The sequence below is a fragment of the Otolemur garnettii genome, unplaced genomic scaffold (assembly GCF_000181295.1).
Source record: "Otolemur garnettii isolate 467f Iridium unplaced genomic scaffold, OtoGar3 scaffold00017, whole genome shotgun sequence".
NCBI lineage: Eukaryota > Metazoa > Chordata > Mammalia > Primates > Galagidae > Otolemur > Otolemur garnettii.
This window is the reverse complement of record NW_003852412.1, coordinates 28098308-28120475: the sequence shown is the minus strand read 5'-3', so window position 1 is coordinate 28120475 and position 22168 is coordinate 28098308. Positions and strand designations below refer to the sequence as shown.

General features: G+C 39.7%; 1 protein-coding gene across 1 annotated transcript in view; it reads left to right on the top strand.

Annotated features, from left to right (window-relative positions):
* The window catches only part of MCTP1 (multiple C2 and transmembrane domain containing 1), a 601695-nt gene that overhangs the window by 515741 nt on the left and 63786 nt on the right, over positions 1–22168 (top strand). Inside the window, exon 19 of the mRNA XM_003785982.3 lies at positions 11923–11976. Within this exon, the coding sequence (XP_003786030.1) occupies positions 11923–11976 (54 nt within the window). The remainder of the gene's footprint in view (positions 1–11922; positions 11977–22168) is intronic.

Here is a 22168-nt window from a genome sequence, read left to right as displayed (position 1 = left end):
CCTCACCCAGGATACCCTCCTCACTCAGGACACACTCCTAACCCAGGATACACTCCTCACTCAGGACACACGCCTTGCTCAGGACACACTCCTCACTCAGGACACACGCCCTGCTCAGGACATACTCCTCACTTAGGACACACTCCTTACCCAGGATACACTCCTCACTCAGGACACACGCCCTGCTCAGTACACACTCCTCACTCAGGACATATGCCTGACTGAGGACATACTCCTCACTCAGGACACACACCCTGCTCAGGACACATGCCCTGCTCAGGACACACTCCTCACTCAGGACACACTCCTCACTCAGGATACACGGCCTGCTCAGGACACACTCCTCAATCAGGACACATGCCTGGCTCGGGACACACTCCTCAGTCAGAACGCATGCCTGGCTCAGGACACACTCCTCACTCAGGACACACGCCCTGCTCAGGACAAACTCCTCACTCAGGATACATGCCTGGCTCAGGACACACTCTTCACTCAGGACACACTCCTCACTCAGGACACATTCCTCTCTCAAGACATACTCCTCACTCAGGACACACTCCTTACCCAGCTTACACTCCTCAATCAGGACACACGCCCTGCTTAGGATACACTCCTCACTCAGTACACATGCCTGGCTCAGGACACACTCCTCACTCAGGACACACGCCCTGCTCAGGACACACTCCTCACTCAGGATACATGCCTGGCTCAGGACACACTCTTCACTCAGGACACACTCCTCACTCAGGACACACGCCCTGCTCAGGATACACTCCTCACTCAGGACATACGCCCTGCTCAGGATACACTCCTCACTCAGGACATACGCCCTGCTCAGGACACACTCCTCACTCAGGACACACTCTTCACTCAGGCCACACTCCTCACTCAGGATACATGCCTGGCTCAGGACACACTCTTCACTCAGGACACAGTCCTCACTCAGGACACACACCCTGCTCAGGATACACTCCTCACTCAGGACACACGCCCTACTCAGGACACACTCCTCACTCAGGACACACTCTTCACTCAGGACACACTCCTCACTGAGGACACACGCCCTGCACAGGACACACTCCTCACTCAGGATACACGCCCTGCTCAGGACACACTCCTCAATCAGGACACATGCCTGGCTCAGGACACACTCCTCACTCATTACACATGCCCTGCTAAGGATGCACTCCTCGCTCAGGACACACTGCCTGCTCAGGACACAATCCTCACTCAGGACACATGCCCTGCTCAGGACAGTCTGTGGTCTAGTGAGAGAGCCAAACCACTAAATGAAATACATGAATATAACAGATGCAGTGACAGAGATCTGTTTCCTGCATCTGATATGTGGAACATGCAGACAGAAGCCCGTAGATCTTCCCAGATGTGTATGTGTGTGTGTGTGCGTGCTGGATATGTAAAGAGGGGCCAAACCTCTCTCTGCAGTGATTGCTCTTCACTGCAAGTCTGTCCTTACACTTATTAACTCCACATTTGCCTTTAATGTGTCTTGAGTTTATTGGCTGTCCTCTTACTCAATTCTCAAACTGCAGTTGAGCTTAAAATTGGAAAGATAAAATTGTACACTAGTGCAAGCTGAGCTGAGTATCACCAGTGTGTGACATGTCAGTTCATATAGAGAAAGACTTAAGGAAAACTCTTCTATTTTCAAAAGTCAGTTTACTAAAGCTCCTGTTCCCTGGAATGCACACTTCTTGCTTTACATCTATGAGGACTCAGCAGAGAGATGCGGAGTTTAAAGTTAATGGCAGTTGCCAGAATGTTTCCAGTTACTCTCATATTTTAGCCCCCACCATCTCCCTGAATTCTTCCCACATGTTCAGATTCTCCAGCTATGTGCAGGAGAATGTAATGGGCCAAAGAGGAGTTCAGTGCTTACCAAGGTGTTTCCTCCTGAAATCCAGCTCCTTTCTTAGTAAACAAATTGTTTGGGTAATTTTGAAGGAAGAAAACCTGAAGGTCTTGCACCAGCAAATGGCTGAGTTTTCTCACAGTTGACCACTTAAATCCCCAGAGAGTCACTGAAAAACCAACTCCCTAAGCTCCCCTCAAAGCCTCCCACAGAGCCAAAGAATTCACCTTTTGATGGTTCTTCAAAATGCTCAGCCGAGTATCTACCCATGTGTCAGCTAAGCGGTTTTGTCATTTCTGTTCTCCTTCCAAAAATCTACCCCTACCATGTTGTCATTTCTGTATTGGGATTAAGACTTGGGAGAGAAGAGTAAAGGACACCTACAGCTGGCATCAGGTGGCTGTGCCATCCTACCCAACTCTGGTGATTTCCTGCCCCTTCTAAATAGTTTTGCGCTCTCCTCTTGGGAGATAGCCAAACTCTTAGAAACTTTATGGTGAAGGATGTGGGACATGGGGCTGGCCCTCTGGCTGACTTGTGACCTTGTAATTGGTTTACTTTGCTTGTCTTGATAATTATGCCCTTGTGGGCGTGGTGTTGAAAGAAGATTTCACACAAGGTTTGTGGAGATCTTACTGGTTCAGAAAGGTGACAAGAAATTATAAGACCTCAGTTAACAAACTAAAAGTGGAAACTAGATGATAACATCTTTATTTGCCTATGGAAAATGTTTAAAACTCACAACTATTTGGGGAGACCAATAGTTCAGAATATTCATTTTTAAGCATTATCTGAGATACATTTGCCAACATTATACAACTATAAGGTCTTTCTACTATCATGTACATATTAATAGAACTGGAATAATATGCTTCAGTGATCAAACACCTCCAAGGACATTTTCTGTCATTTGTTACTGAATTTACTTCATTGTACCAAAAAAAAAAAAAATCCAGAATAACTATTATACACTATCACTTTTTTCGAACACAACTCAGTTTCTGGTAGCATTGCTTTAAACAAGAGAAAGTCAGGTCACCTAAACAAGGCTCCCAAATAAGTTATATTCCCATAGGAAACAACAAAAATATCTTATAAATAAGTTATTAGCACAACACTCATGCAATTGGCAGAGGTTAAGAGCCCAAACTGAAATGATGAAGACCTAGAATTAAATTTCAAACTTTCTACATGTTAGCTATCCAAATTAATTCATTCCCTGTACCTCAATTTTGTCACCAGTAACGTGGGATAATATTATCCATTGGGGTCTTCTGAGGATTTAAGAGACAGCATTACAGGTTGAGCATATAGTAAGTGCTCAGTAAATGACAGCTGAGCACCTTACCGCGTACAAAGCAGGGCGAGCCAGGGTTTAGACATCATCTGAGTCACTACCTCTCTTCAGCTCCCTTGTAAGTCCTGTCGCAGTGGGTGGTTTCTCATGGCTATTAGTTATTCTTCTTGGTTTTAGGCTTGTAGACAAAGACAGTGGCATTGCCACAGAAGATTTTCTATGTCTGTAATCCCCCCACTATGTCTACGTCTCATAAAAATAAAAAATATATATCAATTTTTTTAAGCATATGAAGAAATCTGAGCAAAAGCAGTCTTCAACAGATTAAAGCTTATTGATAACTGAAATTTACAGAAATACTCTAAGTGTATGCCATTTTACAGTCCATAACCATAGATATTTGAAAGAATAATCTTTCATGATTATTGTAATCCACCCAGCACAGTATATAAAGACAAAGGCAAGCAGTGCTGTAAGCACAGAGCAGGGCATTTCACAGAAACCATCACTGCGTCTAAAGGCAAAATCCGCCTTTCTAAGAGGCTTGTTCAGGACATTGGGCAAGAGGAGGGGAAAGGTAACCCCACACCAGCCTGACGACAGGGACTCATTTTAATAAATCAGAATGGAACATGAAAATGTCAACTTAATCAAGCATTTAAATTTTATTAATCAAGCCTAATTTTTATGAGTGCAAATAATCACTGAAGCTGGACAAATTTGTTCTCGATTGCATCAGAAACATAATTTTAATATTTAATGGACTGATGAATTTAAATGGAGAATTATCTTTATGAAACATGCTCTTCATAATTTGCCATTAAATGAGAAATAAAAAAATCAACATAAATCTTACATAAAGGTTATTTAACTAAATGTTGGTACTATAAATATTATCAATGCATTATACACTAATTTGGCAATCACACAGTACACTACATAAAGCAGAAATGGTAAGTGGCCCAGGCAGCTTTCCTAGAACGTAGGGCTCTGCGCTACATTGTGGGAAGCTCATGATATAACGGCTTGGAGGTTTTGTGTGAGGTTTCCTGAACTTTCTTTCCATTCAGGCCTTTATGCTACAATTCAACACTCACCACAGACATTCTTTTCAGTCCAAATGTAGGTCTGAACCCACTAGGACTTTCTTTTGTAAGGTGATTATTCTTTATATAAAAAGATTTTAAAAATTATTATTTATAGAAAAGGGATATAAGAAAAGAACTGGTTTTCTGACTCTATGATTTTTTGACATTCAAAACATGCTCCATTTTTAAAGTTAAGTTTTCTGACATAATGTTCTCAGGCCTTAAAATATTCCAGGTAAAAGAAAAAGAAAAAGAGAACCTAAATTAGTGTCAGAATATTTTTCTCTGCAAATGTACACCCATTCCACTCATCCTCTCCATTATCCACAGCAAAATATTGGTTAAAATAGGGAGCTGCTATGAATTTTTATAAAAGGTGTTCAAACCAAATGACAGGTCAGGATGGTCCCAAAGTTTCTAACATTAATCTCCAAGGTAAATGTTTTGAAGGGCTTTTTTTTTTTTTTCAAATTCTGTTCTTTAAAGATTTCTAATGTTCTAGAAGTGTAGTATTTGCTATAATACATATGCTGAACTATGCATTTACCTGAAAAAGAACTGACCTATTGCAGCTTTAAAGATGGGTTGAAGCAAAGTGTTTAGGGAAAGATGGCAGGACATAGCACCCCCAAAAGGCCACACACACTCCCTTTTCTTTCTTAATAGAAAATATTTTAAATAGATAACGTGGATCTTTCATTAGATACCTAAAGGCAAAAATTTCTAAGGTTGTTTACAAAAATTGAAGCACTTAAAATTGTGCCTCTCGTTAGAAAATTGTGGTTCTGGAATAGAAATTTGGCTCAAAATATAGAGATAAGTGCATAATTTTCATTTGTATTTGACCTCTGTTTGTTATTAATATATAAAAATAGGTCAAGGTACAGCGGCTCCCACCTATAATCTCAACACTTTGGGAGGTTCAGGTGGGAAATTACTTGAGGCCAGAAAGGAGTTCAAGGCTGCAGTGAACTATGATCACTCCACTACATTCCGGCCTGGGTGACAGAGCATGACTCTGTCTCTAAAAAATATGTATATGTATATGTGTATACACATATATGGTTTTTTGCTTTGTCTCTAAAACATACATATTATATGTAAAAATATTTTGCTTTGAAAACATTACATTTTATAAAATAAATGAGTGGTAAGTCTAGCTATATTTTAATTTTACTTGTGAAGCACATTAAACAATTGAATTTTGGGAAGCATTTTGTGTAGTTTTTTAACCTGACAAATAATATAGTTTAAAGAAAGCATTACTATTTAAAAAACACATTCTGGGTTAATAGTTGAACTATTCTTTCCTGCTCGGTTGAATTATAAATTAATGCAATATCCTAAAGATACCAAGATTAGAATTTTCCTGCAAGCAAAAAATACAATACATTGTAAAACCTTTAGATGGAGACATAGTTCAGATAAACACTAGAATTCTGGTCACAGTGCTTTGTGTAAGTATAAGAGTGACATTTAAGATACTGAGAAGGAAATATGAAAAGAAATTCATTTAAGATGCTTGTACTGATCATAGAATTTATGTTAGTTATTGTTTAGCCTTTCTTAAAGGAAGGCTTCTTCTGCATATTAAGCTGACACTTAAGAAAATAAAGGTTACACACTCTTGGCCAGTAAGGTAAATTTACTGTCTTTGCACCTTGCAGTGAAGTGCATTACGCTGCAAATAAGGACACCACTGTTGCTGTGCAGAGTACGGGCTTATGTAATCAGTAGCGTGCATCAGAAGTCATCTGATAGCCATATTAAAGCCACATTTCCTATTAAGAATCAGACAAAATTACAATGTGGCACTTTTCAGAATGAGCCAAGGAAATGCATTCTGCAAGGAGAAATAATTGTATCTGAGTGTCTCTGTAAAAATCAGGGCGTCTTTTAGCAGTAAGTACCGAGGCTTTTCTTTTTAGTCTGCCTTCTTTTGTATTGCAGTAGATTCAGCCTCACTGGCAAGCCTATCACACACTAATTATTATTACATCTAGTGGTTCAGTTATCTTGATGACTGCTATAGCTGAAATACTCCAAGGTCAAATCCTTAATAGCGTGAATCAAACTAAGCAGCCATCACACATGTGGTTGCTTTCAAGATACACTGGGTGAAGCAGTATATCCCAGACATGTTGGAGTCTTGTTATTCTTATAAACATGGAGTATGTTATATAGATGCAGTTTAATTGTGCCATTTACTTTGCAAAAGTTCCTTCTCTAAAATCTTAGAAGAAGTTGTCCTATTGTAAAAACGTCTGCACAAGCACTCATCTGTACATCTCGTTGACCCCCAAATCTTCAGCCTGACCTCAGGTACTTTCAAGTGATCTGAAGTTATTTGAGTGGTTCTATGCAACTTGCTGATCCACAGGCATTCCACGATTTCATGTTAAGCCTGCACTCCTGTGATAAACCCATTGGCATGCAGATGCATGTTCTGCTTGGTTTACACACAATGATATAAAAATGAACTTCAGACCATGTGGAAGAACACTGCTCTGCCCAAATTCTTCCCTATCTTTAGGGTGGAAATAGGCATTTAGTTTGTAATATATCCAAATATAAGCATCTGTACACATTTGGATGTTCTATGAATGTGAAACTAAATGTGAAACTTGCTTCTTTTCTGTCAATTTTCTTTAATATTTTCACATTGCAGTTGCACATCTGGACAGCAGTGATTTCTTCTTTACATGTGTTGTATTTTATAGACCATGTTTGAGTAAAGCGATTTGAATTGTGCAACTGTTCACTCTGAACATAGCAAAACATCCATTTAATTCAAAGATTATTTCCAAGGAAAAGAAGTAAATACACGAATGAAACTGGATTGTGTCAGCATTGGTTTTCAAGAGGCTTTGGCTTCACAGTACTCAATATTTATTTTACGATGGTAACAAAACCAAGATTCTTTTTGTTTAGAGGGATTTAAATAAGTGAAAAGACTTTCTTTCTGGGAAAATTATAACATGAAGTGTTTTAAGAGTGAGTCATGGGCTCTTGAACCCCTCTTGTCAATTTAAACATGGACCCTAAATTGGTGCCCACCGTCTCGTGGTGACTGTGATGATGATGTTGCCCTGAAGCCACTTTGCCTTGTTCATCGGGCTTCCTGTTACTGCATCCTTCTGGCCACCTCCCCTTTACATCACCTAGTGGAATAATTCCAAACATACTGTCTTGTTTTTTATTCGGATACCAATGTCATTATTAACATTTTTAGTCTAATAATGTTCTACTTCCTTGAAAATCACAAAATGTTTTGTTGGTGTGAGATTACAATCAAAGTCTCATAATATTAAAAGAGCCCCCTACAACCATATGAGATCTGTAGTCTATGGATACACTTTTGTTTCACTTTGAAAATGTATTTTTAAAACGTAACAGCCAGATATTATATGTTCATAGCAAATGTTCTGCAAATATTGAGTATGGATGAAGAAATATTATGCTTTTTAAAATAATGTTATCTGCTTATTCTTTGGCTGCAATGTAGCTGGCACACCGCATTGGGGCTGTCTATGTGTGTTTTTTTAAATGTCATCTTTATTAGTATTACATTCAAGGAACAGTACCAAGAATCAGTTTCTTTCAAGACGGTCTTCCAGTGTGTGGCATGTAAGTCTGTGCCGAGCGACATTACAGAAGGTCGTGTCACTTTTAACTGCTTGCATTACATCTTCTGATTTCCCCGGTGCCCTTCCTTTGTTTGATTAATACTACTTGCTTTCAAGCAAGGTATCAGAAAGCATAATTTGGAAAGAGATTTCTAGAACTGATCCGAGATATCCCCCCTTAAGAAAAAAGAGAAAAAAAATCCCCCTTTGTAACGTGCCTTTTCTGCCACCCGCATTTTTTTGTTTTCTCACTCTTCTTCTCCTCACCCCCCACCTCCACCGAGGAAATCCTATATATGTTGTTATTAAAACATTGCTGACAAATATTTGGGCCATTGGACTTTGTATACCTGAAAACAAAACTATATAGTGCTTATTTGGTTTTATTTGAAGAGGAAAGAGCTAGAATTTGAGACGAGGACTTCTTAATTTGTTTTCCTTGGTTAAGTGTTAAACTCCCGCACGCTCATTCTAAATAGCAGGTGTTATTTGAGCTCTCTGGGAAGGATTGCAATTTTGTGCAGTCATTAAATGCACTTCAGTGATGTATATAGTTTGTTTTTAAAGCCTCAGTTGGCAGTTTCTACATTCATTGCATCTGGCTAGAGCTCTCTGTGTCCCTGAGCACAGCCCAGCTTCTGAGACACTCTTGTCCTGATGTCCATCCACCTCACTGGGCCGTTATAGCCTGAGATGAGATGTGAAAGCATCACCATTTGAGTTAGGAGTCTTTCTCCACATCCCTACCTGTACCCCTTTATTTGTGTCTTGGTGCCAGGGAAAACATGAGTCAGAATTATATATGTCATTAAATATACAGAATATTTTACATGGGGAAAAATATATAACTTAATTTCCAAAAATGAACATGGAAGATATTAAGTTGGCCTTGTTTTATTGCTGGAGTACTTACTGAGACACAGGTCGATGCTGGCACCTTCTATGCACCCTCTCACTGGATCCTTCATCAACACAGTGGGACAGGCACTGTTATCTCCAGTTTCTAAGGCACCATCGGCTTCACCTGAGCAAAATGTAAGAGTGGGACACATTCTCAGGCAGCTTGAAGGCATCCATAGGAAACCCTTTGCATTATAAATCCTCGCTTGTAGATGTTTATGATGTCACATTAAGAAGGAACCAGAGGAGAGGGGAAAAGCCCTCCCTGGAACGCTAAAACACGGCAAAAAGGCCTCTCACTAACACAACACTTTTCTGCCAAATGTAAAAGCAAACGGTTGCACTGGGTGGTTCTGGCTGCACATTTGTGGAGCAATTGTGCATAGCCAATTACCCACCACGCAGGGTAAAAAACAGTTTGGGTTTTGCAAAGGAAGAGCCTGTTTCTGAAGGCCTCTTTGAGTCATCCTTGAACAAGAGATCCACAGCTGTTTGTAAAATGTGTAAATTGAGCTAGTGATTTTTGCTATAATTCAATCATATCTTGGGTTTTTGAAAATTAATTTGAAGATAGTGGAGATCTCCAGATCCTGGAGGTTAAAAGTTCCTGGGTTCTATTTCCAAGCAAATACTTGAAAGCATTTTGAATATTTGTTTTCATTAATCTGCATCATTGATTAGGCGTAAGTCTTTCTGGGTGAACTGAATCAGTTCTGGGAGATAAGTGACAAGCACTTCACCCCAAAGTGTGCTCAGAGATAAGAAGGGAAGATGATTCTTTCATTTATTCACTCAACAAATGGCTCTGGAACACCCTGTGTACTTTATGATCTGCTAAAGATTTAAGCCTTCGTAGCCCCTGCAGGGTGATAAGTGCTGAAGAGAAGAGGCATAGAGTAGGTTGTTAATTCTAACGATCTTATAATACTGCTTGAGTTTTTCAGAGGAGTAAAAGTGTAGTATTTACTTTTCTTTTTCTTGACACATTTGATATGACTGTGCATGGATAATTTTAGCAAAAAAAATTACTTGATTTAAATCTAAGAGGTAATTTTGCTGAAGTACAAAGTAATTATTTTTAAAATTTTTATGAAGCTTAGCTGCAATGTTGTACCCCAAACCTTGTAGCTTCTTTTCTGTTTTAAACCTCTCACACAAACAGCCCGATTTGGGATAGTGGCATATGTCACCTTCATTTTACATTGTTGCTATTGTTGTCTTTTTCTTTTTTCAGACAGTATCTCATTGTGTTACCCTGGGTAGAGTGCCAGGGTGTTCTAGCTCACAGCAACCTCAAACTCCTGGGCTCAAGAGATCCTCCTGCCTCAGCCTCCCAAGTAGGTGGGACTATAGGTGCTCGCCACAATGCCTGGCTGTTTTTCTATTTTTAGCAGAGACAGGGTCTCCCACTTGTTCAGGCTGATCTTGAACTCCTGAGCTCAAGCAATCCAACCACTTCAGCCTCCCAGATTGCTGGGATTACAAGCAAGAGCCACTGCACCAAGCCAGTACCTCAAATTTGAGGAAATTAAAAGTCAACATTGGCTTGGCGTGGTGGCTGACACCTGTAATCCTCGCACTCTGGGAGGCCCAGGCAGGTGGATTACTTGAGCTCATGAGTTCAAGATCAGCCTGAACAAGAGCGTGACCCCCTCTCTACTAAAAATAGAAAAACTGAGTTAAGAGGATAGCTTGAGCCCATGAATTGAAGGTTGCTATGAGCTATGATGATGCCATAGCACTCTACCCTGGATGGCAGCATGAGATTCTGTCTCAAAAAAAAGCAGTCAACATTGAAGATTATTTGATAGTCTCTACTTAATTCTACTGAATTGTAAGCCACTTGAGGGCTGATAGGGGTAGAGATGACATACTTGTATTCCCACAGTACCCAGCACTGTGTTCCTTGGACAAAGGGTTTTAGTAAATGCTTATGGAGTGGCTGAATACAGTTAGAGAGAACGTCAAAAGTGTATCTTTCTGGTTGAAGGCTGAATTGCTTTTTATATCCTCATATAGGCGTAATGCATCAGATATCAGAAACCACATATTGTGCTACTATGATTCTTTTGAAATTCTAACTGTTCAAATGAAAGACCACACAATTCTGCTATTTAATAGAAGATTTAAAGTATGACATTAACTTCGGAACCTACTTATAAGTTGTCAGATACTCTGGGATAGATCCAGGTTCATGAGACCTGCAAGTTGTTGTTGGGATATTCTTTTAAATCAGCTAATGCTTTTGGAATATTCAAGAAAAATTATTAGGAATAACTGAGAGTTCTGACATGTCATCTCAGTTTACGTGACTCTCTTGGTAATGCAGTCTTTGTTATTGATGTTTTCACTCAGGGAATATTCCTGTTTGCATCAAAAGGGTGCAGGAAAAGAGGCTGAGGTATCTCTAGCTCTGGGAGAAAGGTCTAAAAATATGCCTACTGTGATTCTATTGAATAATATAATAATAATATCCATCTTTATCATATAAGCCTTGTGTAAAATCACAGAGAAGTAAAATTAGAGTTTCAGGTAATCCACAAAAATAAAAAAGTGATAGAGGTATCATCGACATTTATACTTAAGAATTGAAATTTGAGTCATAATACAATCTGAACTATTTGCTTAGGAAAGAAAAAGTAAAAATAAAATTTGAGCCATAAAAGTCATTGTCAGTTTTGTGCCATAAACCACCAACATGAATTAATTAACAGACATAGTTTTTTATCTTAGAGTTTGGTAAAAAGTAAATTAGAAATAGCAGAGCTGTTTCATGCTTAGCTATCTAGCTCCAAATGAAAAGTGTCTGATTAATACAGACAATAGAATAGGTAGGAAGGAAATTTCCTGATTTAAGGCATCCTCCAAATAAATGTTCCTTTCCTTCTGCATATTTCAAATTCTTTAAGTTGTCACGAAACATTTCTCTTAAACAGGGTTGCCCTGATGCAGACTCAGTTTCCTGGTTTTAATCAATTAAAGGAAGAGCATTTTCCCATTGGTATCTCTAGATCAAATATTCTTTCTCAGTGCATCCGTTTCAAATGTTAATAAAGTTTTCACTTCGGAAAGGTTCCAAATGACAGAACAAAATTCTCTCCATTACAAGCACAAAGCGACTTCTGTTTCTGTCTGCAGGTAGTGGAGGACATGCTAGAGGACGAGGAAGAAGAAGAAGACAAAGATGACAAGGTAATTATCTCTCCAGCACTCGGGGACCTGGGGACGGGGAATGGAGACATGACACTGTTTTCACAGACAGTTAAAAAAAGAGTTGAAGTGTTTGAGTCCAGAAAATTGGACAGTGCTGTTTATCATCCTAACAATGCCGCTGCATGTTGCAGAGAGGGAGAGAGGGCTATAAATCCTCTTCACTTTTGTCCAGAGCTGGGTCAAATATTTTTCTGCCAGGAACAAAAAAATGTAATTCAGCTTGTCTGGAATTTGATAGCTCTCATGAAGATAACAGCAGTGATGACTGTTTTTGAAGGGCAAAAATTTGTCCTGTCTCAGGTTTACAAATCGAGCTATGTTTGGGGGGAAGAGGGGAGTGGAAAATATCGGCTGCACGAGTTGAACACGGGTATTGTCCTCTGTGATTTTCAAAGAATTGCTCTGCAAAAGGACACACAAGTCTGGAGCATCCAGAGGACTTTTAAATATCCCCAATTCTCACTGCCCTTGCCTAGGTTTGGGATGACCATGGTTCCTCAGTCAGGAAAGCCCCATTCCAAGGCTGGTGGCTTGGGGACAGTCACCATTGTGGATAACAGCTAGCAGAGGGGGCAACGGGAAGTAGGAACTAGAATGACTTTGTTCCACGGCAGTGGCTGGGTCACAAGGGCTGCTTTCTAGAGCCGGGAGGACGGCGATGCTGGCTGTTCCATCATCATGTCTGGGAAGTTCCAGGCCTAAAATCTAAAACCTCCTGCAGTGAGACTGGGAAGTGAGGGAGAGATTATCGTTCATTATGTTCGCATTGTTCAGCATATAAAACTAGATTTTGACTTTCACTAGAATCTATCTGACTTGTGTTATAGTAAAGCAATGAAATGTTTTGAAGGAGAAAAACAGTACATCTTAATTTATGCCCTTGACTTGTGATTCCAGTAGAAATGTATAGTTATGTCCCAGTGTAACAGTTTCTGTGCTGGAAGGAAGCATTAGAGATGTCAGGAAGTAAAAATTCCCAGTGATCAGTAACCTATCCCAACTGATCTTTTTTCTTAACTAATAGTCAATGCTTAAAGGAGAATGGAAACACACACACGCTCACTTCCTCCCTGTGAGGCTATTTCAACCATTTTTAAGTTGATAGAGCTTTTATGTGAAATGTTCCTTCTGTACAGCATTTAGTCATTAGCAGCCTCATCGAACATAAGCAACGAAATCTCCTTCCTGCAAAAACACATATGTGCTTGTTTTTACTGTTAAATAACATGAGCATACACTTCTGGCAATAAACGATGTGATTTATTGTTAAGGTCAGTTGCAGAGCTGTAGAGAGCTTGTATTTTAACTCAACATACCAGCTCTGAATCATCATTTCTCCGCTGATAAACACTGAGCTGCCATCCATTTAGGGCCATTTTCTCCTGCTTGTTGCTGCTTTATTATTAAAGCCACCATAAAGATCCATCCCGGCAGCAGGAGTTTCCCCAGAAATGTTAATAAATGGAAACCCTTAGTGAAGTCTAGTACTTCAGGGTCCCTGCTTGAAGTCAACCTATATTTTTTGGCCAGTTGGTTGATATTCTATACTTCTGATATCCCCTTCTTATGGTCATTTTGTGATGGGGAGGCTGTTCAGCTTTTGGGTAACCAATAGATACACCTGGTTAACCAGCTGACCAAAACATAGATGTCAGGCGGAACATGCCAGGCGGAAACCCCCAAGCTCTGGAGGAACATCTACTGTAATCTAATGTTTGGTTGTCTGCAGTCAACACGCTGCTTCTAACACATTTTCAGATCTAGTTACCAAAGTTGATTGAAAGTGAGCGCTTAAATTGCACTGTGTAGTGAACTGCATTCTTCTGTACAGGAGGCCACCAGCAATGTGTTTTCCACGTGAAAGGATTGTTACCCAATTTTCATAAATCCAGCCCTCAATTGCAGTGAAACATAAAAAAGGTTTTTCTTTTTTACTCAAAATGCAGTTGATAGCATAAAAATCATATCTGAACCAAAAAATCTCAAATGAAATAATTTACAATAAAATTTTGAGTGCCTGCATAATAGAGGAAGAATCCTAGAGGGGACATCTTGAGATACAAAGTTTTTACTCTATGAAAGGACCCTGTGCGTTTCCATTTGCCAGCTTCCATCTCTCGACTGGCTCTCACGGCCGTGAATGTCTTTAGTCTTGGCTACTAGTGTGTCTGAGGGGAGAAGGGTAATTTCCTACTTTTAAAAATTCATTGGTTCCTGTATTTAACGTTTGTGTATAGAGTCATGCGTAATGGAATTTCATGAGAAAACAAATGTGTTTTTTGCTATACGAGCAAATACTAACCTCTAGCTCTCATTATTTCTCTGTTTTCTCATATGGTACAACAGTGGGGTCAGGTCAGTGGGTCCTCTTATAGGATAAAAGTAAAAAAGATTAATAAATGTGCCAAAGCCTCACTTTAATTGAACCTGAAGCATATGTTGCAAGTATGTAAAATATGTCCCAGATGTTTCACCAGGGCGAGTGTCTTGGCTCCCCTGATTACCACGAGGCAGCTATTAGTCCTCTAACCTTTGGACCTGGGGGTAGATGGGGTATTATATGGCACAGAATGAGAGCACCTGTTTTCCATTCAGCAAAGACCCCTGGCAGGCTTTGCCTAAGCCTATCCATATGTTTTCACTTAACAGATTGTTGGGCGATTATGAACAGTGTCTTTCTTTAGGAGCCAGCGTTGATATTAGTCACTCACAAAGAAAGGGCAAGTCACTGGCTGCTTGACAAGCCTCGTGTGGGCATTAACCAAGGTCCTTTGAGCATGGAGGGTCTGCCTTCAACATGATTACATACACAACAAAGATGCAGGTGTAAGAAGTTGAAGCAAACAAAGTTTACAGTTACTTAACGCAATAGCTTTTCAAGTCAGTGCTGACTTCAGCACCTGGGAAGACTTGGGTTAAAATTGGTAAAACCTAAATCATGATTTGCCAGATTTGCAGATTCTGAATTCTTCCAGATTAGAGCCTGTTGAGTTAATTTTTTTCCTGGAATTCTTTCTTCTTTATTAAAAGAGCGAATCATTATTCAGGTGAGGGTCTGTGATGCATAAATTTCTTTATTCTCAGACCCATTGTCCACATTTGCTTAATTCTAAAATTAGGTGGCTTCTCTTTTCATTCAGTTCCATGGTTTTCACAAAGGCAGAGAATACGGGTTTTGAGTGGTGAGCCCAGTTATGAATCATTGGCTTGTTAATATTTTCACTTTCCTGAATTATGTAGTAGCAGTGTTAGAGATGACATCTTTCCTGAACTGAATTGTAGGAAGACGCCACCCTGCCCACTCAGCTCCCTTTGTTGTAGTACAGGATTCTCTCAGCCATCGGCCACAGAGTCACAGCTTGATCTCATTTTTGATCTAACACCAAACCCTGCCTTTGTGCTTATTAGACTATCTCAGCAAGTAAGGTTTAGCTGGATTACCTAGGTGGAGCGAACAACAAGCCATATAAACACAAGTGCTCTTCATCATGTTATGTGTAATAGGACAGTGGTCAGTCTGCCTAATCTAGACATCTAATTAATGAAGATCAGCTTTCCTTTTGTAGTTTAAAAAGTGTAGGCCTGCTTCCCATGGTGCGGCCTACCCTGGTAATAAGACCCAGCTGTGCTCTCAGGAAGCTGCAGATAAAATGCAGGTTTTCCTCAGGAAAAGCATGGATTCACATGCATGGCCTTCTAGTAATGTTTATTGATAAAGATATTAAAATGTTCAGGCATTTATGCTTACATGACTCCTTTTTCTGAAACCATTACGTCAAGGTTACTGTGTTTCAGGATAACCAGAGGCAGTGAATGAAACATATCTGAGTTACTTTAAAATACACAGACCATTTGCTTTAATTCTTGAAATCTGTGTTTTCTGGTTTGATTCTCCAGCCCTAAACATGTATATAATATACCCCAGTCTTCTGTACCTCTGTACCTCAAATCACTCACAAGTAGTGGGAGTGGAAGGAGAAAAAAAAACTCTGATGAGTGACACAAAAGATTTTAATCTGACAAAATGGCATTTTCCAGATATTCAATGAAAGAACTACGTGGTAGCAAAACAGATCAAAGCTTTGAAAATGGTTAAAAAGAGAGGAGACAAGAAAAAACATCCTTTTAAAAAACATCTAAGTCACATTTAACTGGAATATCATTGTTTTCACTTGTTTGATATTACTGCATAACAAGTCTCCACACACTTGAAGAGTGTGGCTTAAAACAACACTCCCTTTTCAGCTCTGAATTCAGCAGAGCTGCTGAACCTCAGACATGAGCAGCCAGGTAGGCCAGGTTCTCAGCCGGAGGCTTTGGATAAGGGTCCATTTCCAAGCTGCTTCGGGGTGCTGAAGAGCTGTTCCTTCGAGTTGGAGAACTAAAGTCCTTGTTTTCTTGCTGGCTTTCTGGTCCCAGGGACAACTTTCCATGACTCCCTCCATCTTGAAATCCATCAGTGGAGCAGGTCTTTTGGGTTGAATCTCTCCCGTACTTCAAATCTCTTTCTTCAGGAAGAGACCGGTTCCTTTTAAGGACTCTCCTGCTTAGGCCAGGACTGCCAAAGATAATCTCCCTTTCTTAAAGGCAACTGTGCAGTGGAACATAATCTTATCATGGGAATAACCATTGTATCATATTCCTAAACCCACCCCAACACCCAGCAGGAGGGGATCACACATGATGTCTACACTTGGCAGCCGTCTTGGAATTCTGCCTGCCACAACCATCTAGACTCACCTTGTACTCTAGAGTGAAAAGAGAACAATCCTTGTGTTCTTTGATGTATTTATTGCAAAACTGTAACTCACCTATTCTATAATAAACAAATGAGGAAAACCTGCTTTGCCTAGATGTGTCCCTTCAAAGATTATTTCAGAAAAGCTCTCTTGAACAAGCTTTTCTGAAATAAAAATTAAAGCTGAGAGTGGGTTACTGGCCATCTCTCTGCAGTGCCAGACCTTCCTGGTTAGGAGCCAGTGACTAGGGACTGGAGAACCAAGCTATGGTTCACTGCATTTTTCAACAGAAGACTTTTACTTCCCCACAATATCCATTTCATTCCTTAAAATGTTTCACCCTTCAAAGGAGGGTGAGAATGAGATCAAATCACCCTTCAAATGAGATCAAGCTATTACTCTGTGGCCAATGGCTGAGAGAATCCTGTACTACAACAAAGGGAGTTAGATCATAGACCCTTCAAGAATCTGAAGAAAGCTTTACTTTCTCCCTAGAAGAAAATATACACATATATACACATGCAAACTTTTTATGCCATTTTTTTTTTTGCCATGGAAACCAAATTATCGTACAGGGACTCTACAGTCTCTTAATAAAGTCATCTTTATTGTCCTTTGACATTAATGCCTATTTCCTCAAACACCTGAGATAAATGCAAATTTTTCAAGTAAAAATAGTGTTCGGTTCAGTTCAAAAGTAAGCTTCTACTTGAAGGTCGAGGCCTGGCTTGAGTTTGCTAGTGTGGAGTGATTTTTGACATGAAAACACACTTGTTATCTTTAATATCTGTCTGAATATGGCTTTTCAGTCTCATGGCAATATGTCCTGAAACACTGACTTGGAAAAAAAATTGAAAAAGTAACAAAATGGGAGCTACTGGGGCTTTAACATGTGACGTCTGCTACAGTGAGGTCCCTATAGTTCTCCAAAATCTTTGTTCATTCATACGGTGTCGTGATTGTCATTTGAAAAGTTGGTTATCATTTATACTTCATCATTTTTTTTAAAAGTGCTTAAGTACTCATGTTTCCATGCTGAGGTCATTGGAGGTAGGATTTGCTTCCAAGAGTCATCTGGTAACTCTAGCTGCTGGTGAGTTTCTCCCTGTGAACAAAGTGATGAGTTTTGTCACTCCTTGTTCTGCTCTGCAGAAGCACTTCCCCAGTCTTGGAATGTTTTAGGTAGATATCTGCCTCCAACATTCCCTTCCAAAGTGGCAGTTGGGCTAAAAGAATTTAAATGAAAAGATTTACCCAGATAATTTGGAAAAAAATATCCCATCAAGCAAAGCAAACTATGACAGGACTTTTTTCCTATTGGGTTATTCTGAATAGTTGGATTTCATTTGCCTGGAAAACAAACAAACAACAACAACAACAACAACAGGACTTTCCTTTAAGGTCACTCAAATGTTTCAAGACGATTCTTCTGGAAAGCTAGTTAACTTCTGTACTGCAGCAGTGAACTTCCTCTCCTACACTCATTTTTTGACAAAAACTCTTGAAATAGCAGTGTGTCAGCCCTGGCTTTCAGGAGGTTGACAGCGTTCATAGAAATAGACACGATTTTTTCAGGAAGGCTGGCAGAGTCGTTGACACCGGCTGACACCACTGCATGTTGAGATGAGAAGCACGTTTCTCCACCAAAGCAGCAGAACCAGATGTGTTGCCAAGTGTCACAGATGCTCCGTCTGAACCCAGAGTGCCAAGATTTTTATTCCGCCTGAAACTTTGGCAAAGAAATTTTTCACCATGTTAAAGACATTGACTCTGCAGATTCTAAAAGGAGTTCACAAAGTAGGAAATCTTCCTTGATTGTAAGAACTTGCCAAACAGGAGTTGGCTATGCAAATAATAACTTTCATTAAGTTACATCCAAAGTCAAATATTAAAGAAATGTCAAAAATTCTACAGTGTTGACATCATCTGATGAAGGCACAACTTCATGAAATGTGTGACTTCACCAAAATATTTTCAGTGCCATGTGAGTTATCTTTTCTTGATGATGTGATTAATTAACTTTTTTAAAGTTTCAATACAAGTTTTAATTGTAATGGTTTCATGCTTTCAGTTTGGCCAGAATCTTGCCTCAAAGTTCAGCGTTTGTGTTCCATCCCACTCCACAACTGATACAAAACCAATACATATGAAAACCTTGTGGTATTATTATTTTGTTGTTCTTTAATAGACACATAATTATACAACTATAAAGGGCACAGGTGATATTTTGATATATGATCAAAGCAGGACAGTCAGGATATCCATCACTTCAAATATCTATCGTTTTTGTACTGGGAACATTTCAAATCTTGCTATTTTGAAACATAAATTAAATTGTTAACTATATTCACCCTACTGCCCTGTTGAACACTAGAAATTATTCCTTCTATGTAAATGTGTGTTTATACCAACTAACCAACCTTTTTCCACCCACCAGCCTTCTCAGCCTCTGGTAACCATCTTTCTCCTTTTCTAGCTCCCACATATGGATGAGAATATGTGATAGCTGTCCCACTGTGCCTGGCTTATTTTGTGCTGCTGCAAATGAAAGACATTATTTTTTATGGCTAAGTACTACATGATATATACACACTACACTTTCTTTACCCATTCAGTTGTTGTTGGACCCAGGTTAATTCCACATGTTGGCTATTGTGAATAGACATGGGGTTCAGGTATCCCTTTGATGTACTGAGCTTCTTTCCTTTGGATAAATATCTAGTAGTGGTTTACTGGATCATGTGTTGGTTATAGTTTTAGTTTTTTGAGAAATCTTCACACTGTTTTCCATAATGGCTGCACTAACTTATATTCACATCCACAGTATATGAGAGTTCTCCCTTTTCTAAATCCTTGATAGCTTCAGTTATTTTATTTTGGATATTAGCCACCTTTACTTGGGGTGAGATGATATTTAATTAGCACTATGTAATGACCTTCTCTGTTTCTTTTTATGTTTTTTGACTTAAAGTCTGTTTTATCTAATATACATGTGTCTTTAGTAGAGGGAGCCTTTTGTAGGCTCACTATTGTTTCTTCTTTGACAATTTCCACCTTAAGCTAGACTTAAAGTGAACAAAGATCCATGGCAGGGTGGGTTTTCTGGGCTTCCTATCGATAGCGGAATCTTGTAGAGGTTTTAGCATGGTAGCCTTTTTACCTTCAGTAGCATCTGTGACAAGTTGCATTATGTTCAGCATATATTTTCCTGCCGTGGATGTCAGACTTGCCCACGTACCTCACTTTGGCTGATATTTGCTGCTTCCAAGCAGAAAGTTTAAGAGCCACCCTTGGCTCTGCCATCTTTTCTCTCCTGATATGAGGCTGGAATTGTTCACATGGAAACCTGAGTCCCAGTATAAAGATGATATGGAGCCAACTCATATGGATATAAAGTGTGAACTAAAAAATAAACTTTTGTTATGATAAGCTAATAATATTTTGACTTATAGTCTTTGTGACTATAATCTTGAGTCTATATTTATCTTTTAAGGTAAGGTGAGATTCTTGAATGCAGCAGATTATCTGGCCTGAATTTTTGTATCCACTCAGCCAAACTGTGCCTCTTTAGAGGACAATCTAAGCCATTCACATTAATTGAGAATATTGATAAGCCAGGTAGTATTTTGGGTATCGAGTTTTTCGAAAGTCCAGTGGACATTTTTAATCCTTTTGCCACTGTGGAAGTTGGAATTTGATCAAAAGTTTCTGAGTGAGTTTACTTATGTGGTGGAGGATTGCACTGGTCAATATGGAGGATAGGTCTGAGAATATCCTGGACAGCTGGTTTAGTTATGGCAAATTTCTTCAACATGTGAATGTCATTAAACTATTTAATTTCTCCATCATAGATAAAACTCAGTTTAGCTGGATACAGGGTCCTGGGTTGAAAGTTACTTTGTTTAAAGAGATTAAAGGTCAATGACCACCCTCTTCTAGCTTGAAAGTTTTCAGCAGAGAGATCTGACATCATTCTAATGTTCTTCCCCTTGTAGGTTATGGTTTTCTTATGTCTTGCAGCTTGCAGAATTTTCTCCTTCATATTAACTTTGACAAAGCTGATGATAATGTGTCTATGAGAATTTTTATTTGGGTTGAGTCGTGCTGGTGTTCTGAAACTGTCTGCTATCTGGATTTCAGAATCTCTTGGCATGTCTGGAAAATTCTCTTTGATTATTTTATGAAATAAAGCTTCTGTATCCTTGGCAGCAACCTCATCACCTTCAGGTATTCCTGTAAGGTGAAATTAGATCTCTTCAAATTATCCCACAGCTCTCTGAGAAAATGATCCATTTTTGTTCTTCATTTTTTTTCCTCTTTGAGCATTTGGGAGCATTCAAAAGCTTTGTCTTCGATGTCAGAGATCCTTTCTTCTTCCTGCTCCATTCTGTTACTAAGGGATTCTACTGTATTTCTCAGATCTTTGAGGGCTACAAGTTCCTGCCTCGATGTGTCAAAATCTTTGGTGATGTTTTTCTTTGAATTCATTGAATTCTTGAGACATCTTTTGAATTACTCCTTGAAATTCTAATTTCATCTTTACCTCCACTCTGTTGATCTTACTTGCTGTCCAAATTCTGAACTCAATTTCTGACATCTCAGCCATTTATTTATGAATGGGATCTTGTGCTGTGTCTTTTGCTTGTGCTGTATCATTCCTTGGGGGAGTTGACCTACTCTGATTATTTATGTTGCCAGAGTTTTCCTGCTGATTCCACCTCATGATTATTTTTCACTGTTGGCTAGATGGGCAGGTAAGGTGAAATTGTACTGGGAGTTCCTGGAGTTGTGTTAGCCAGCCCTTTGTCAAGGATCTGGGACTGATGACTGCAGCTTTTCCCCCTATAGCTTTGCACAGGACCCATACAGTACTACAGTCTGAGGCTGAGGAAACCTCCTTGGTGTGGTGCTTTAGGCGGCTCTGTCTTGTACTCCACTGGTTCTTGTCTGATCCTGGTGGATCAGTGACTCTGGTGAAGTCTTAGCTGTGGAGAAATACAAGCAACTAAGACATCCCACCCCCCATGGGCAACAACTGGAAGAGAAAAATCAACCGTTCCCATTACCACACAACCAGGGTACTACCTGAGAGGGTCCTTGGGTGATTGACCCAGGTTAGGAGTTCCAAACCAATTGACCCAGTCAGTACGAACTCTCAAGTGAGAAAGTTTGAAAGGTCTCCAGCAACTAAATGGCAGAGGTCTACTGGCTGCTCAAATTTGGCTCACTCCAGTGCTCTGTGGAGTTAAAAAGGCTTGCCCAGTAGCAGAGTTGGACCAGGGGGCTGAGTCTCTTTCTCCACTTTGCTCCTCTTTCACACCCAGTCACTGGTGACCCCACAGGGCTGAGGTCCTGCTCCCTCCAATGAGCAGATGTGCTGGGGGTTTGTACTTGTCAGAGTCAAAGGAAGGTCAGTGCCCTCACAGCCCAGC